The 20,184-nt window shown below is 38.9% G+C and overlaps 1 protein-coding gene across 16 annotated transcripts in view; it reads left to right on the top strand.

Annotated features, from left to right (window-relative positions):
- Positions 1 to 20,184, top strand: part of LOC124176586 — a 101,834-nt gene that overhangs the window by 44,042 nt on the left and 37,608 nt on the right. For all 16 annotated transcript variants that reach the window (XR_006869415.1, XM_046558069.1, XM_046558079.1 and 13 more), the window contains one exon: positions 11,707 to 11,782. Coding sequence is in view for 15 of the 16 variants with exons in the window: in XM_046558069.1 (XP_046414025.1) it covers positions 11,707 to 11,782 (76 nt within the window). In the remaining variant the exon portion in view is untranslated. The remainder of the gene's footprint in view (positions 1 to 11,706; positions 11,783 to 20,184) is intronic.

Consider the following 20,184-nt stretch of genomic DNA (forward strand, 5'->3'; position numbering starts at 1 on the left):
CTTACTAAATTATTCGTTCACGTGATTTTTGGTAGGAAAATTTTCTATTTTGAAAAAATTCCAAGATTCACACGTGAAAAAAAATATTCACAGTCGAATAATGTTTGAGGGATTTGTGACGAACGGTGCACACTGATGAAGGGAATATTTTCTGAATGTCTTTGGAAAGATAATCAGGCAAAAGCAGGCATCTGTGAATACTCGCTTTCCACGCAGCTGGAGGCAACCACAGGGAAAGTGGTTTTCGTATAAGTTAGAGACCACATCGTTCATCTCCGACCCTTGAAACTTTGTACGAATATTGCACTCCAACATTTCGGACCAAACGAAAGGTCAAATGTGAAACGCGATGTGTCTTCTTTCTTGAGCATTTGTGTAGCAGATTTTTTATTTCGCGCTCTGTATTATATGTTTGGTAAATTTTGTGGGGAAATAAAAATTTCATCGAGAATGTGAAGAGGCCTGAAAAGTTTAGTTGGAGAAAACAGAAGCGCTCATACATACACCATCCGTGTTTCTTAAAGTTGAGAATTTTATAAGATCTTATGAATCCAATTTATTTATAAGTCTTAAATAAAGATTCTCTTATCTGCTGGAGAATTGTTACTCTGAAAGTTTTTGTTGCAGGGTAGAAAAATTTTTCTTCGGAAACTTAAAACCTTGGTGAATATCAATCCGATTAAAGCCCTTGACTGACGAAAAAGTGTATTTTCATCGTAATACATTGAAAGATTGATAGCTTGTAATAATTTTTATCACTTGATACTCGTGCACTTGGTATTTATCAAGTTATTATCTTTCTAAAAATACTAAAATAAAAAGTATGGTAGTCATACCGAAAAATTTCAAACTACTTCCAAACGGTTAAAAATTTATCAGCTCCGTTCGATTTAACTATACGATGATTCCTTTCATTCGGAAAACTATTTTACACATAGTCACTTACATGCAAGAAATTCCTGACAGCCGACAAATACACCGAATACATGCCAAGGCGTGCTCGCCGCCCAAACGAAGCTCCGTGTTCCACTTGGGCAATTAACATTGAACGGTTTGAATGTGAGATTTAATGCCGGTCATGAATCAAGCGGAGCGGTCGTCTCGTCCTAGGGAATAAATCACAATAATAATTACCTAACTGTTATTTATATCCCCCTGACGACCAGCCCGCACGGCGTGCACATGCGATTTCAACTCCCAACCCTCTTTCCTCCGGCGCGGTTCGCCAGACATCCAGTCCAGAGAGCGGCAGGGGCGGAGAGTGAGTGACCCGTGGATTTTTCAATTCAAAGGAAAAGGCGCTGGTTACACTTGGGTCTCACCCTTGGCGTGTATCTCCTCTCCCAGATCTTGAAGAGGGTTGAGTGTCGGAGCTGCTTGCACCCGGGACAATAAGGCCGCCTGTTCTTGACGCCCCGAGATGCGAGTCAAAAGCCTATCGGAGGGATGACATCTTGTTCAACGAGCACCGAGATAAACGTAGCGTAGCTCAGCTCTCGGGTGTTCGTCATTGCCCCGTTGGCCCTTCATTTTTCCCATGTTTATGCATTTTAAACAGATGAGGCGTGCGCGAAATACGGAAATAATCTGTTGAAAAGGTGATTTTTTTTTTTTTTTACGTAAAGCGAACCTCACTTTATGTGACATGTTGAGGTTTTGAAAACGTATCAGGTGAAACCGAAATTTTTACGTATCATTTCAAGTCTTAGCAGATGTTTACAAACCAGTGAATGTCAAATTGTTCTGATATTGGAGATCAGTGACGCTGATTTTTAAGTGTATACCTGTACAAGGTGTTTCCGAATAATCGTTGCAGTATGTTGGGTTGCCTACCACTGAGGGGCATAAATGTCGTTAAAACAGACCTGCGGAGTTATCGGTAAGTAACGCATTAAATTAACCTGTTCACTTCAAAATGAAAATATTCACTCAAAATTCTTTTATTTAAGTAACACTGTTTTGACAATTTCGAGATGTTTTTTGGCACGTTTAAGAAGTGGAGTTCTTCTTCTCAAAATTTTGGGTTTTTCTCGCAACGAGAGAATAATTCTACAAAATAAATAGCAGCAATCGATTTGTAAGAAAATCTTACCCCTATTTCATATACTTGAGAATTATTTAATATGCAGTATATCTCGAGAATATCGTAAGAAAACGATAATCAAGGTCGTACATAATAGTGTATAAAAAAGTGGATGGGTTGGGGTTCTCACGATAAGTTCTCTACCGATAACCCGGTAGGTCTGTCTTAACGATATTTATGCCCCTCGTGATCGGCAACCCAGAATAATGCCACGTTTACTAGGAAGCACCCTGTATATGCGGTGCACATTTTTCGTCGAGTTGGTAAATTGTTAAAAACCGTTTAGATTCCTATAGGCTCTGTGAGATTTTTAAAAATTATGCGAACATTTTTGAGAAATTTACAGCTCGATTGGTATTGCAGTTATGAGAAAAATTTCAATCTGGCTCAATATTTTTTTAATGGTACGGTGGTAATAATTAATCGTAACATTATTTTACTGGAGAAAGATTGTTTTCTACTTTGTTAGAAAATTTTTAATTGTCAAAGCAAATGTGAAAGCATCCTTAAGACCTGCCAGAAACATGTGTTCTCAGATTTTTATTAGCCAAAAGTTTCCTCAAAGAATTTGCTCTGAAAGACTCTACCACACACGCGTTATTTATTATTACGGATAATTTTTGTCAAACGCCTAAGAATTCCCAGGCGTTGAAAAAACTGAAGCATATTTCTCAACGAAAGCATATTTTCACTAGAAAGTATGGATCAAAATGATTAGTTAGTTAAGTGAAGTGAGTTACTAAAAATTCTCACGTGTCACCAATTTGTTGATTTCTTGTTCAAAAATCACATCCAGTCTTCCAGTGCGATCTTTACCTTCAGAGAGCGATCACTCATTCAGGGGACCCTTCAATAACAATTAGAATCCCCACCGCACCAAGTGGTAGACATGGTAGATTATGTCAATAACCCAAGGTACGACCTTCCCTGGATCAGGACTAAATCCAGGGTTTAATGGATCTCTGAATCCTTGCGGTTTCGACTGTTTGAACTCCACAGTAAGTGTGAACCTTCATTTTATGTAATTATAGTTGATGTGAAAACTCGCCACATTCATAATAAACAATTTTTCTTTTCAACCTAGCTAGATTCGATAATTTAATGTTTGGTGTAACTTTTATGAGGTCCGGACTATGGCTCACTGCAGTCAACATGGAGACGGTAATCCGAACAGTGGTCAACATTTTGATGGATTCTCTGTCCAGATCTTGACCCTTCGGGATATTGAACGCATCACTGTCTTCTACGAGTCGTACGAAATTGATATTTGTCTTGTTCACTGAAGTATTGGCAGATATTGAGACTGATGAAATGATTCCTGATTTACAATACTCGACCAAAATATGTCACTGCTCGGGTCCACGATCTTTGAGTGGTAATTTCCCGTTACTGAGAAGGTGCTTGACGGGATGCTCACGAATCCGTAATCATTCTGCGTTGAATTTTTGTGAACAAGCGCGTCAAGTATCTGCGGATAAGCTGATGGTGCGTAACGTAATATCCCCCTGAAAGTTGGTGCTTGAATGATCAACCAAACCAGTAAGCACGGTCTTTTTCTCCGCTCTTAAGTCACATTATGCAAGCTCATCTCGAATATCTTATCGCGTATACTATTAATCACAGCGATAAACGTTCTTATGATATTTTCAATGGTTAAAGGTAGCAGTTCAGCCTGATTAATTATTCTTCGGATAATGCTAATCCAGTCACGATATCACTTTTGTTAATTCGATAATTTCTCGAGTAATTCTGACCACCAGTCAATTATGACCTTCGGAAAATCGGAAGCTGAGTATTAATGGCATCGTGTATTTTAGGAATTTAAATTTGTCCGATCGATTTTACCCGATTTTAATCGCGAGGTATCGAGGCCCAATAACCCAACTGCGGTCAACAGATTCACTGTAGGTATGTATAATTGTCACGCGCTGATGACGCGGAGCTTAACGGGGTTGCAATATGGTAGGAAACCGAGGGTCGAGGTCTGATTTGATAACTCGGTATTATATACACAGATAAGCCAGGAAACATTCCCGGCGAGAATCCGGTCGATAATTACCCAAAGCATCCTTGTCCTGTCAGGTATCCTTACGGACGCAGGATGCAGGGTTTCTGGCGAGTCGGGCGAGCTGCGCAACCTTTGCACTCTGCCCGCTTACGCGAATGAAGGAGGGTGAACACACATGCGTACTTTGAGACGAGGGAGGGCTGAGTCAACTTGAATAAGTAAACTTGTCCTTCTCGGGGGTGCGGAGGCGGAAGTGGAGGCAGCGGCTTGCCTACTACTTCTGTTTCTACTAGAGTCTGCGGCCCAGTTGCTTCGGGCCATCTCTCACCAAACTCGGCTACGTGCTTCAAGGATGGCTGAATAATTCATCCCGTTTAACATTCTCTGTATATATACACTTTTTGGGGATCATGCACGCGCATAAAGGCCGACGCTCCTTAGGCTTCGGCTTCATTGGAGTTGCGCCTTACCCCGCCTTACCGCTATCTTGGTAAACATGGGATACGTATTCTTCAAGAGCAGCAGCGTCTTCTACGGCAATCGCATCGCCGGCAAGTCTTGCCCGCAGTCACCCTGAACTACACGGTTTGGGTGGATAGTATTTCGGTTTTTAACACTTTCAGTTACATGGGATGCTCAGCGTCCAGCTTCAAGAATTTGCTTGTCCTAGCCTTAAAACACTTTATTTACAACTTCCAATGATATTTGTTACTTTCTTCAACCCCAAAAATCTCCGAGTAAACAAGTTTCGGTTGGAATCATCGAATTTTCATAGTTTTTTCGAGTTTACATCGGACAGATAGGAATCGCTATCTTGGATTTAGAAACTATTAAATTCTTGGTTCAGATTCGTGATCAGCGACCCTGAATACCTCCGAGCAACAGAATTCGAGCCAAAATATTAATGTGTCACTGAAAGAGTTAAGAAGGTTGAGAAAAATTTTATTTGTCGTAGTTTGTACTAACAAATTTTTGTAAAATGACCAACGTTACACTCATATACTTTGAGTAGATATTGTAAGAATTGTAAGGGAACGTAGTTGAAGTAACTGCTAGTTCGTGTGACTATAATTATCAACACCAAATTTATAGTTATTGCGAGAATCAAATCTGTTTGTTCAATTAACTACGTTCTTTTAGTTAAAGGGTCGTGGCGTTAGTTTATTAATGCATCAATATCAAATCATCCCAATAGTGACAAAAGAATATAGAACGAGCAATCATAACAAACAGAATAGTTGTATATATTGTAACGTGGTATTTCGGTTAGGCATGCCCGTTACAAGGTTGAACCTTGGGTGGAGTCCAGGAATAAGGGTTTCTGAGATCGAGTTGCGAAATAATAACAGAGAGCGCCAGAACTGGAGTCACGCATCCGAGCTTCGACAGGGACGCAACAGCGAATTACGACTAAGATATTGCAGGCTTTTGTTTTTATTTATTTATTTATTTTTTTTTTGAGTACACCGGCCACAAGCCAGCGACAAACTCCGACGCCAAAGATATTTCGAGGTAAGGAAAAACCGCGGAGATCTCGCGTGAAGGATACCGAGGCTGCGGAAGGGGAGCCAACGCAGATCCCTGCAGCGCGGGAATCCAAGACGGACGCGATTTCCGCTGGCGGTCGGCGCACCGCAGCCTCCCCGCTCACTCCGCCTACACCTGACCGAGGCAACCGCAAAAAACCGGCTAGCGACGAGGGAGCACCATCCCGTTCAACCCCTGGACACCGTGGAGCTGCGCGGAAGACGAAATCGCGATCTAGCGTTAAGTTCTGCGCCGCGAAGCGATGATAGCTGCGCGTCAGGCTGCGCAATCTCCGAAATCGATGACAGATCGATTGTTGCGCATTCTAAGGGTGACGACGTCACGAAGGATTATCGTGACGGCCGATCGGCCATCTGAGATCACTCTAGTTCTGGCGGTTAACTGCAACGGTTACCCCTTTGACGTGGCGTTTTAGTTCCGTTTCTTTTTGAGTAGACAAGGGTGAAGTGTTGTTGCGTGCCACGATGGACGGACACGGACGTGAGGGAGTGGGAAGCTTCGTGAGCTGGATGTGGAGCGGTGAGCGTTGCTGATATTCTTGCGATCGGATTTCGAGAGGAATTGAGCGAGGGCTTGTCCGAAAAAGGATAGCCATTTGTAATTTGCGTGTCGAAAAATCCTCGAAATTTGTTTGCCGATTCTTTCGTTTGGTGTCCGTAGCATGTGTTGCGCGGAATAACGTAGAGCCGATTTTAGGTGCCCGAGCTGGTCGAGTAGCGTCACGGGTTTGAGTCGCGGCAAGACAACTGCAATTTGAGAGTAACCAAATTCCGTTACCCTGGGTCACATCGAATCAAGTACGATAAAGTGTAACTTCGCGTGTAAGTCGCGAGTCGTCAAAGGGGGAGCGTTCGCACTCGCGAACTGCGTTAAGACGTCGCGAAGAAACTCGAGTTCGGATGCGTTTAGATAACCGTCAGGCGATTCCCGTGGTGACCGGCGCCATTAAAAATAACGGCTGGAGATGCGAATAGCGCGTCGAGTCACATTCTCTTTTGTTTTAGTATTGAATTATTGCTTATTAGTAAAGTGGCGATTAGCGCCCGTAGGCTTAACGAATTTTCTAGATTTAGTAACCATCGCGGTTAGCACGTCGCGTAAAGTTTTGTTTCTGGTTTGAAATTATTGATTATCGTCAGAGCCGTGATTAGGGCAAGTAGGTATAAGAAGTCGTCTAGATTTAGTCCCCTTTTCTTTCTCCTTTTCTGTTGTATTATTCTCATTTTCTTTTGTTTGTTAACTCTAAGTAGTTGAGTATGAATCGCGAATAGCGAATTACGAATTAGTATTTCTATTGTTTAGCCTTTCGAATCGCGAGGAGCGACCGTGGCATTATTATTTCTCGTTTGTATTTGGAGTCGCCACAAGCGACATTTGAAGAATTATATTTTTTTTTTTTTGGTTTTGTACAATTTTTTTTGTTAGTACTATCATTGGGAGAAAATACATTAGTTGATTTTATCATTACTTCATAAAATAACGTATTGGCGTTACGTGTATATATATATATACATAGCAGATTTTCTGGTTAAGACTGAAAAACTTATATTCGTATCGTGCCGGAACTACATCGTTAGATTATGGTAAAAAATGAAAATAATTGAGGGCAATAGTAACCGCAGAAGTAGAAGTTTGCTCGATGTGGTAAAATTGAACAGATCACGGAGTTCTCTGTTTCAAAGCTTTTACCCGACATGACAAAATTAGCCCAAAAAAGCTCTGACTAACGATGAGGTTGACCGAGTTGAATTAATTTGACGAGACATCTCTTTGAGCTTTTCCTTCAGTTAAATGCCTTTTTGCAATTTCCTCAGCAGGAGCTTGATTATCTGTACATGTGCGTATACCACTGTATACTGCATAGATATAGTTCAGAAATTGTTGACACTGAGAAACAAAATATAATTCTCAATAATTTGAGGTAACATACGCGACTTGAACTGTGAAATTCAAGGTGATACTCAAGTGGTCGTAGTCGAGAAAGAGGCAAATCTTTTTTTTACTGGCTTTCACTCAGTTTGAGGATGACTGTGGGGATTATCTTTAGGGCTTAACGAATACCCTGTGAGTAAATAATCGTCTGTGACGTACAACTGTCTGAAAATTTCTCCATGTTTTGTTACTGGAATTGTGCGCGTTTGAGAAGAAACTCCTTTCGTTAATTTGTTAAGGTTTCACGTAGGTAAAATTGATAATTGTGCTCGAGGATCCCATGAATAATGTCTAAATGTTCGGTTTATACGTATGCCTATAAAAAAGAATTTTTAATTAAGCGATTATTTCCACTTAATTTTTTGATTATAAAACAAAATTCATGTAATCCGATTCTTGATACCATAGGTTGAATCTTATGCGCATTACTAATAGTTTAGTGGCTGCTTAAGTAACTTCCAAGTACATATTAAAGGGAATGTTGATGAAAAAAAGCCTTCATATAGGAGTTCGGCGATTATCCTTATTTACACTATTGTTTCATTTCTTTAAAATTAAAGTTCAATTATACTTTCATTCATACACTTCCTACTATACATTTATATTTGATGTTTAGAACTATATCAAGTCAGATTTGATGGCTTGTGACGACTGGGTATATTTTATTTTTGTTTTTATAAACTTCTCTGGTTTGAAACCATGACTAATCATATAAATAAACGAATAATCTATTTTTTACACACTTCAAACTATTTTGTGCATTCTTATTTATTTTTCCATTTCATTTCATTTGAAAACCTGCAAAAAAACTCCTATACAACGATCTTATGTTTGCATTGAAATATTTAATAAACATGAGAGTATCTAAGGCTAGCAATATAAACTAAATTTTCAGTTCTGTAAACTGTACATTATCCCCTGAAGTATACATGAATACAATTTGGCTGTCTACAATGTAGACGTATCGATCCTCTGATTTAATAGAAAATATTTATAAAGTGACGTTATTAAAACTGTATGTTTTTTTTTCTTCAAAATTTCGGCCGACTAGACATTTTTTTGTGCGTTGTCTGGAATTATCAGAGCCTGTGACATATTGACTTTGCTTCTGCCAAATGTTTACTTACAAGGCTGGGGGGTACAGCTTGGACGGTCTAAAATTATACCTATTTTTAAGAGTTTTTTGAAAGAAAATGAAAACACTTGGAGCAATTTCAATTCGAGGGCTTTATTATTTATAGTTTTCAGACCATTTTAGAATTTTTTTCATTGAAATTCATCACAAACTGGCAACATGGCGCATATAAGTAGCGAACGACCACGTTTTCAATCCCGTGGCGCAGATAACTACGTCACTTTTTTTCCGATTGACTTGAAATTTTGACACAATCTTTAAAACTTCTTTATCGAATCGAGCTCGTAGGTAGGATACATATTTTTTTGTTTATAATAGTATATATTTGAAAAAAAAAATTGTTTTTAATATTTGGGTCACGAGCTTGAATCCGAAGAGGTGTTTTTAACTCAAAAATTTTTTTCCACCTGTTACAAGTTGGACAGTGAAGACAGGAGAAACGCTACCGCAAAAGGTCTCGAATTCGAAGTAATTAACTAATTATATACACCATGCCGCTGTTTTGTTGATAATTTCAATGAAAAAATTTCAAAATGTTCTTGAAACTATGAGTAATAAAGCTCCAAGGTCAAATTGCTTCAAGTGTTTTCAATTTCTTCGAAAAAAAAAAAAAAAAAGAAATAGGTGACAGAAATTTAATTTCCAAACGATAAGCTGCATTTTCTTCTCATTTATTGGACAATCAAATTTGAAATTTCTCAAATAATGTACAAAGTTATATCTCAACTTCTACATATTCATAGATGATATTTTTCGACAGTCGATTTCGGCGAAGGACCACCTTACAATAATAATTTCCCATCCATTTAGACTCAAACTAAAAAATTCCAATTTTTCACAATTTCAGAACAATTACATCAAATTATATCAGTCGAAATATGCTGATAGCCTAGAATAGATTCGAATTGATTTTATTAATTTTCGTACATACGTTTCACTGTTTTAAAACAATTACTCTACTTTCTCATAATAACTCACACACACACACACGCGCGAACGCAGACACCGTAAGCAAAGTGTCTCATGCATAAATCAGTCCTGTCCTATTTTCCTATCGATCTTCGCGCAGCAGCTTAGAAATGTGTCTGTATCTCTTATTGCGGAATTTTTCCGTCTCTTTCGAGGCTCGCGATTATACCTCGAGCATCCCCTGCACTATATATAATACATGGCTGGCATTGCGAGGGACAGATAACACCTGCTGTGGGGTTTGAATGAAACAGAAAACTGTTCTTCGCCAGCCTGCCCGCTGGACTGATCCCTTTACCGTACCCAGATATCGGGATTCATGGTCCTGCAAACACGATGCTTTCGTCTCACCAGCATATTATATATGGAATTTTATTGGAAAAATATCTGTGAGGATTTCAAATTTAAGCGGAATCAATTTGCTATTTGTTGTATCGGTGGATTAAGAAATTTAGAATTCACACGAAATTGTCTTTTCTGAAAAAAGTTATAGCACGTGTGACTGGAATTCACACTGAGAGAAATTTTTAGTTCCGGTTACCGCTCAGTCCTTGACTATTTTCATTTTTTACCAAAATTGAAAAATATAGTTCTAGGTAGAGAATGAAAATTTGTTTTCTAGCTGTTACCAGAAAGTCTAGTGTCTGTTACTATTCTTTATCATTACGATCACTGTTACTATATTTTCTTGTAACTGTTGCGATAATTCAATACTTGTGCAACAATAAATTGATGTCAAAGCCTCATTTAACTAAAAAAGTACAGTAAACCGATTTTCAAGGCAATGTGTCCTTTAAATTATACATTGAAACAAGTGATGGAAATACATGCTTCTATTCGCACATACGAAAAAACTATTTCTTTTTTCACCATTCAGGATGAAATGGATTGGATTTCTTTTTGAAACCTAAAATCGTTTTGTTCACATATTGCAATGAGGGAGCGAAGATGAGGGAGTTGAAAAAGAAGTCAACCACTATACGAAGCTTTATGTACTGTTTCTATTTCCTCGATTTTGAAGATCAGATATTATACATACATATACATATGTGTATAATAAATAAACTTTGGGTGCTTATTGTAACGATTGTGACCCAAAAAAAAAGAGAAAACTTATTATTTATGATACAAGACTCAAACAGGAAACAACATTCTTCAGACATATACTCATAGATGTAAAATCAGACAGTTTAGTTTTATTATCAATTTTGAGTGAATTTCTTTCTTTTTAGGTAAACTGTATACATTTTCTTTTTGTTTTATAAGCGAATAAATCACAGGTGTATAAACTTGTAGAAACAAAATTGTCATTATTAATTATCGTGGATAATTCATTCATCTATTCATTCCTTGGCAAGATTAAAATACGCTTTTTCTGTATATAAATGTTAATTTTCAAATTTAATTTGAATATTTTTACGCAACTGGTCTTTTATTTAAACATTACCAGTTTTCTGTTTTACTTAGCTTACACCTTCTTTTCCTTATTGTTGTCGAAGCAGGTTCGTAGTTTCTTCGTGAAAACGGAGGCAGATATTTTGAGACGGATTTTGTCAAGCCGTTGAACCACGTTTTCAATTTATATTATATATTTCGTTTCCGTCGACTGCTTTTCACTCTTAACTGTTATAAGCTTGTTAAAATTGCTACGATTTCACTTACAGTTTTAGAAAAAATGTAGCTAGACTTTGTAATATGAAAAAAAAAAATATAGATTGTAAAATTGGATACATCTAAATGTGCGATAAATAGATTTAAAATGTGGATTACGAAGTATTGATTAGATGTTGATTCTTCGGCGCCTTCTCGCAGAGTTTATGAACCGGTGGTAATAGGCGCGCTATTTAAACCGTCACAATCTCTTTTATAGTGAAATATACACGCCGACGAAAATCTGATTCTTGAGTTGCAAACTGTTTATTAATCAAATGCATAATCGATGATCGTTGTGAACGATGAGCTACGATGCTCTGTTTCGGGCTAATTCTTATTTATTGTTTTCTAAAACTTCCTCTCACTTCTCTGTTACAGCCGACGCTGTCAAGCTTCTCCATATCCACGTACCACCTTATACTATCAAGGGGGAAAATGCGATTCTTCATTGCAGGTAAGGACTAGTTAGCCAATGGATGCGTGGAGCTTGGTGTGAAGAGGTGATATACCATTATACACCGAGAGAAATTTTTAGTTCCGCTTATCACTCAGTCCTTAACTATTTTCATGTTTCACCACAATCGAAAAATACAGTTCTAGGTACAAAATGAAAATTAGTTTTCTAGCTGCTACCGGAAAGTCTAGAATCCGTTACTATTCTTTCTCATTACGATCACTGTTACTATATTTTCTTGTTATTGTTGCGAAAATTTAATGCTTGTGCAACAATAAATTGATGTTAAAGCCTTATTTAAATAATTTCTCGTCAAGATTCTTAAAAACGATGTATTGTCTTTAACAATCAAGCTATTAAAATAATCCTGTTATAATTTGTGGGCATTTGTAAGTACACTATGCCGAAAAAATCCATACGCTACGCTACAAATATCAAGTGAGAAACCTTGCACGCAATGAATTTTCACCGTTTGATACTATATTAATATTTCTCTCTGTGCATCACCCTGATACATTTAAATGAGGAAATAATAAGGCAAATTCACTCTAAACGATCTAAGAAATTCATACTTGAAACCTCTAAAATTTTTTTAACTTTTCCTGCGTGAGAAAAAAATTAACTGAAATATCCAGGAATTTCCGAAAATCTCTGTAAATGCCCCCTTAAACGCTCTTAATTTTCCGCCCTACTACGGTACCTTATCACCTGACTCTTCTACCATCGGTAGGAGGGTAGAAATGAAAAGGAAATTCTGTGACGATGCAATAAACTTATGTTTTAGTCAAAGGAACGTGAAAACAGGTATAAAAATTGAACGAAGATTCCCTACGTGGAAACAAATTTCGTAAGATTTCAGTCAATTGGAAAAACATTCACTGTTAAGCACAACATAAAAAGAAATTTTTCAGGGAATTCCGATGGTAAAAGCTCTGTTATTGAAGATTTTAAGCAGTCAACTTAAATTATTCTTCATTTCCATCATGTCAAAAGGGCATTGTCGGTGTTACAATTTGCGTAGATTAAAATAAATTTACCGAAATTTGAATACATTAAACTCAATACTGCGTATCTCAGCGTGTGTCAGATCAATTTTTTGTACAACGATATCTCGACAACGAATGAAAGGATTTGGTTGATTTTGAGCTCAATCGATGGGAATATTCTTAACTTAGCACTGATTAGATTTCGTATATGATTGCCAGAGTAGTTTTTGCGTTACTTGAATAAAAAGATCCCCCCAAAAAAAAAAAAAAAATTAAAAAAAAGTTATGTCTCGAGATAGTCCAAGCGGATTTTGATGATTTTCGTTTTAGTCGACGCGGCTTTTCCTAGCCTAAAACAGGATGAATTTTGGATTTTATCGACCAATTAGTTATCGAATTATTCGAATAGCAAGATGGAACAGATAAAACATTACATTTGTTAATGTTTCACGGGCTTGGATTGCATTAGAGTCGTAATTTTTTTACACGGCGATAGGTGAAACTAGATAAAAATATGCTCAATATCTGATAAATTTTTTATTTAAAGTTGCAGTTCCACTATTGTTATAATCTGTAATGGTAGACATTGAATACGACTTTTCTCACAATTAAGAAAAAAATCAAAACTCACCACAAGGCTAACTATCCGTAAGGCTCTTTGAATGCAGATTCGGATCTTGTGCTCAACTGCAACTTTTTCTTAGACGATAAAACGACAAATCCCTGATTGTGTATGCTCGTCACTCGTAAATTAGATACAGTGGTTATGATGAAAAAAATGGAATAGAATAATAGTAAATTATGTAACAAGGAAATAATCAACTTTTATTCCTGTATTACATATAAGACTTTATTTCCAACTCAACTCTGGCCAGATTATTGACTTGAAAGTGTTTTCCTTTAACGTGCGAGTGTTATCTATAAGTCTTGAAATTATTATATTATTCAAAGTTTCTAATTAATACAGAGAGCATGTAGTTCAAAATGGAAATGAAAGAGAGAAAACTCGAAAAGACAGAAAATTTATTGGTGAGAAATATGATATTATGCATATTTCCCGCTAATTTGAATTTGCGGGAAATATAATGTCATATTTCCCGCAGATGAAAAATAATAGTAAACAGGGAGTAATGTACCAATTCCGTCCCGCTTCACGGGTGAAAAAAAAGTGAACATTCGTTGAGTTGAGCAAAGTTGAGTCGAGAATAAAATATAAAAGAAAACGTAGCTTCGGAGAGATAGAACTTTCTACTTCACGAGGGTCAGTGGTGGTCCCAGAGACCCGCGGTTCAGCTCACGCGTTTCTGTAATTGCGCGATTGGATCATAATCCCCAATCCCAACTAATAACGTACTACTCGCGTAATCCGGGTACCAATAAGTTTTCTCGTGCGAGTTCCTGACAACTACAGTACCGCCTACTAATGAAAAGGAGAGGAGGTATACAGGCTGGATGGAAGCAGAGAGTAAGAGAAAGAGAAAGAGAATGAGACAGGGAGCAGGAAAAGATCTGAATTTTCATTCGGGTGGGATTATGGGTCCGGACTCTGGATCAGGTCAGAATTAGGCGCAGTATATACAGAGAGACTAATTCTAACGTCCACCAAGTTCAAATCCCTTCTCAATCTTCCTGATTATTATCCCCATTGATTCTCGTCCGCACAGTTACACGGGGGTATTTCGGTATACGGCTGATCACTAATGCATTAGCTGCGTCCTTGAGCATATAACAAGACTGCTGATACTTGCGGGAAACTGAGGAGGAAAGGAGACGGGCGTAGGGGGATGAGAATAACACAAACAAACGACAACGAAAAACCGAAAAAGCAATAACAACAAAACAGCACACCGGAGCTTGGAATTTCTCCGCGTTCGGTACGTGCCTTCTTCTAATTGGCAACCTTCTACAGCGAACATGGGCACGTTTCTCGCCAATTTTACCACCAAATCGATTTCGCAACTCTCGCTGCAGGGCGAGAAACTGTGTTATTACGGCCAGCCGGGAAAAGATTGGGATTTTTAGAAAACCGGAATCCACATATCTATACGTTCGTGCCTTATTCGAAATACTCGTGGGGAATTCAAATTTGGCCTCGTGTCTTTTAGCAGTCGCTGCAAAAACTCTGGCGAAGATACACGTAGCGATAGAGTGAGGTATTCATTGATTTTTTTACTTCATCAGTCAGCGATATTGAAATACTAATATATTAATAATCTTCATGATATTCTTAAAATTCCATTTTACTCCGTACAGTGATAATTACGTAACTTGAGAGAAAAATAATCTGTTTTTTTTTTTTTTTTTTATGGCAAACCATGTTCTGTCCTGATATGAACGGGAGGTTCGCAAAAAATTATACGGATAGTGAAATAAAATAATGTATGCTAATCATTGACTCGCGATACAAATTTCGAGCTTCTGCGGTTCTGTGCTGAAAAATTATGACCATGCGAAACGTTATTACTATTTATTTTATGCACTGAAGCAAGCACTTCCGCTTAGTTTCATGAAATTTGTTATTTTCAAATTCAGAGTCAGAGAAATATTTTATAGAAACGCTATAGTTTCTGCAGAATGGGGAAATATAAATAATACTGAAAAAAAATAAAAAAAAAAAAAAAACAAGAAAGAAAAATCACAAAATTCGTTGGAGATTTCCGAAATACTGAATTTCCTTTCTAAATTACCGTCTCCAAAATATTTTGCCTTTAAATTGAAATGGTGAATATCTTACTGACAAATGTAGATAAGTTTCAGTTGAAGGGTACGTTTGAGGTTTTGAAATAGAAGATAGAGAATATATAATATTATGTACGTAATCCAAGGTATTAATTTACGAAACGTTAACCTTTGTGAAAGTATTTTTGTATAAATACGATGTTTTCAGCGCGATAAAATCAATCTCAATAAAATCAACAAACCCTTTAAACTCATACCTTGAGAATTAAGAAATATTTGGATCCCTATAATAACAATATATGTATATATAGAAACAGTTACTAAACATAAATGATAAACTTATTATTATTTTTATGGGATCGTTGTTGCAAGAATAAGAATAATATTTTCTCATTCACGAGCAGTTGAAAAATTTATTGAACCAATTAATTCAACGACCACAGACCACCACCGAATGAGAATTTACTCGCTGTAATAAAATTTCATCGCCAGTTGGTTTTACCGAACATCTATTTACGCACTGATACCACTAAATAAATCAACCGATGTTCAATTCCGATAACTGAATCATTTATTCGGCAGACCATGATCGTGAATTCAATGCGTTCAACCATATCCATGTTCTCGATGGAGCCGCAGTTACACCAAGCGTAGTAGACAGTCATATTCAACCAAAGTGACAAAAAAAATGTACTAAATATCACAAATGACTGTTCAAATAACTCTTAAATATTTATACAATTATTCTCACTGCAAAATTCACCCAATTTTTTCAATACCTATCTTCGTACAACTGTGTATCGATGGAAAACTGATTAGGATTTACATTAATAAATGAGTGAGCGCTGCCGAAAGAATTTCTCTCCGACAGTGAGTGAGAAGATGAGGACGCGTAGTTGACGCGCTAAATTTCGGACATTCGCGTGATTCGCGTTGCAGCAGCGATCGGTGTGGAGATGCATCTGGCAGGAAACGAGGCACGTATCGACAGAACGAAATGCCTCGGTTGTGAATAGCAGACCAAAGTCAGCATAGAGAGAGAGAGAGAGAGAGGGAGAGAGAGTTTCGATCGAAAGCCTATCCACACTTATCGCCGATCTGGTTCGATGCTCATCCGGAGCCGGCGGAAGTTGCGGACGTTGTCGTTCCCGGGATCTCTCCCTTCTTCTCTACATGCTGCCAACGGCAACCGGCTTATTTTACGAATTCTAGAAGCGTTCCTGGCTTCGACTAATGCAGTTGGTGTACGCGAAATGGAACGACGCGACGCAGCGCGGAAGGGGCGAACGGAAAAGGGGAGGATGGGGTTGAACGGCATGGAAGAGGAGCTGCGCTCCGCCCTTACCTTCCATTCCCTTCCCTTACCTTCTTCGTCGAGTCTCGGGCACGCCTGACAACGTCCTCCTAAATTATGATACAATTATCTCAGATTTTTCCATATACCATCCGCGTGCGCGAGCGCAAGAACCGGGGAGGCAGGCAGTCGAGTAATCTGGTAATGAAATTTTCAGCCATGTCTTCAGCGAATGCGACTCACCAGGCATCTAACGAACTCAATAACATCTCTTCTCGTAATTTACATTCCCACCCGATCTCTCGGTCCACCTCAGCTCCGATATTCACGCTTCAACGTAAAATGATCTCTTCGCAATCAGTTGCGGGATAGGAAGGATGAGAATTCTTGGGTGCAACGGTCAGTTGCCAATAATAAGAATACTTTCTTGACACGTTTCGGACGGAGCATTGCCTGCCATCCTCGGTTCTGCGAATAGTGATTTTAATCGCGTAAGGTTGAAATTTATTTCAACGGAAATACTACGATGATCTAGAATTGGTGGAAGGATTTCCTTATACGACTTTTTATAATCAGTCAAGAATTACGAAAATCTTTTTTTGGACAAAATTTCACCAAAGTGTCCTCTTAAAATATTTAACCCAAGTTGTCGCACACTGCATCGAAAAATCAATCAAATTTTGATGTATCCTGCTGCTTGTTCATTTCCAAAAAAGGTCAGTCTGAATCTCTGATTTACTGTTGATTCCTGAGTACCAGCTAGTTCTCCAATTTCCTATTCTACATGTTTTTCATCCCACTTGTAACTAACAATAAGATTTTTATCTGTGTTGCACAGTTATCGTAAGTTTGGAATCAAATGAACATCTGCAACACTTTTTATACGATGAATAAAAGATCTACCGGCTTCGAAGTGAATCAATTTCGCCTCCAGACGTACCCGAATTGTATAACTGTGTGATTTTCAACCACAAATACGCTAGTAGCTGTACAACATGATAGTGAAATTTATTATCAGTGACACCAGCGTAAATGTCTTCATTATCGGAGCGCCAAATGTCACATGAAGATTGTAGAATTATCGATATCGTATGTGGAAGCAGATTTTCATCACTGCATTATGTCGCAGTGTTACCGGTGCATTGGAACGCACACAGCATTGTCATGACAGTGTGCGATAACTAGCGTAGACGAAATGCCTAAACATTACGAATGGCACACTGCCAGTGGTCTTTTGGTAGTAGACACATTTGCCGAAACAATTATATCCAGAGAATCCAAAAGGATCCGAGATGGTCGGAAGAGTCCCGAGTGTCCCGACAATCCAGTTTCAAGATAGTCTTCCGCCAGTTCTCTGGGGTGATTCTATACTTGCCTAAACTGTAACCCGTTTGCAATTAAGTTTTCTCAAGAACTCCTCGTTCCGAACGACGAGCTGAACAATATGGCGTTAATTCCTCGATCCTCAGCCCAGCTTCCAGCTTCGTTGAGACTTTCGCCTACACTCACCGATTCCGTCTCGCTCTGATTCACCCTCTCTTAGTTCCTCCGTCTCTTTTGACCCGGCTGTTGTACAAGCGCTTCTTGCGTTTCTGTCAAATTTACACCATCTCTGAATTCTGCCGTCGCCCTGACGCGATCGGGCCTCCGCGATATATATATATATATATATATATATATATATATATATATGTTAGGTTACACGTAGACGGACGTATAATTTGACGTCAGCACTGCTCGTGGCAGATTCCGCCTACTTCGGCTCTCTATTTTCTTAGCCGCGGGGGCTCTCTTATCTATATGATCTTCAAGACGGTGAAGCGGCGTCAGCAGTACTCGGGTGAAAAATAACACGCGCCCCCAAGCACGTACACGATGATATGAAAGATTTTACAAGCGCCCCAGCTCTTCTCTCCGCATCTATCAACCGCGGATTGTGGACCAGCACGCGACTTGAAGGCACGTAAAACCGTTTTGGGCGTAGTGTACACAATTTCCCATTCCTCAATCCTTAACTAACCACCTTTACGGCTTGCGTTACAATCCGATAACGTAAATTGCGGGCTTGATGAGACTGAATGCTAGCCAAAAAATGGTCATGGTGAAGCTTGCTATCCGAGTATCGAACCAATGAAGAATGCAGCCCGATATCAAAACGGAAAATCCGAAAATGAATCACTAGAGTAAACCTTTGGCATGAACGTTGGGAAACGTATTCGTGAACACAAAGTCCTTCAAAGCCAGAGGGATACTCGAGTGTCGTCCAGTTTTTATGGGCTTCGTAGCGTAAAGTGCAGTCCAGGGATTACCAAGCGACCGTTTGTAATTAGCCGTAGCCGCAAGTGCAACAGTTTCCGAGGTGAAAAGAGCTGCGTCTGGTATTCTGCACGTATAGAAAGCCGAGTTCCCATTAAATCGGTGAAAATTGTAGGTGGAACTAACGATTGCAAGAGCAACTGTGGATCGTCAAGGAACTTGTTTCACATAAGCATGTGCTTGCGGTAAAAGCTGCTTTTGGAAAGCAGAAAAGTCGCCATTCAGATCGGAAGCTTTGGACCGGGGAGAGCTCACGTCACATAATAATGGATCCCAGCGATCCATGCAGCGAATTTTATAGTGCGACGTTCATCCTAGCCGGTAAAACCACGGGCAACAGTTTGTATAATATCGCGGTATATAATGGTACCACGAAGCTGTATTTCAATACTGCATGTTCATCAATTGATGGTCGGGTTGAACCACCCCTGGGATGTGACCCGGCAAATAAGCCGGAGGATGCAAATCAATTCCAGTGTAGAGCGCACCAAATTGTGCGCCCGTATTCACGCCTCGATACTCGCGCACGATTCACCCACACATTCCAGGTTCCTCGATTCCCTTTGTATTCTCGTTGCACGCCCATTCAACGTCCCGTTGCAGTTATTGCTCGCGATTCGACTTTTTCTAATAATTTATTGTTGCACTAGACGCGTTCGACACGGGCCAAGATCGTTATGAGATTGTAAGGCACGTAGCCAATCGGAAATTAAATAAACATAAAGTGATTTACGTCCTCCGGAGCCTTGCGTGCTGGAAACTTCCGGAATAACATATTTTTCTGTGTATATACGTGGATAATATATACCGTGCGGAAACGAAGCTTCACTGTAACCTAACTTCTAGCCTTCGTTGCGAGGGGTGCACCACCCTTGTGGCTCAAGGCGATGAGCCTTCGAGTGCGGAAAGCCGATTAAAAATTGACGGCCCCTTAGGTACTGTTCTCTAAAAGCCTGTTTGTTGGCCATAGACAAGGTTTTGGATGAGCTAAAGACGAGCGCCTTGTTACAGTTTTCTTTTCACGCGAAACATCGACGTTCCTCGGAGGAATCATCTTGTGCGATGATAATGATTCGACTTCTTAGTTCCACTCTAGTGCTCGATGCTCGCAGCTGTGTGTCCACCTA

The sequence above is a fragment of the Neodiprion fabricii genome, chromosome 2, assembly GCF_021155785.1.
Source record: "Neodiprion fabricii isolate iyNeoFabr1 chromosome 2, iyNeoFabr1.1, whole genome shotgun sequence".
Lineage (NCBI taxonomy): Eukaryota > Metazoa > Arthropoda > Insecta > Hymenoptera > Diprionidae > Neodiprion > Neodiprion fabricii.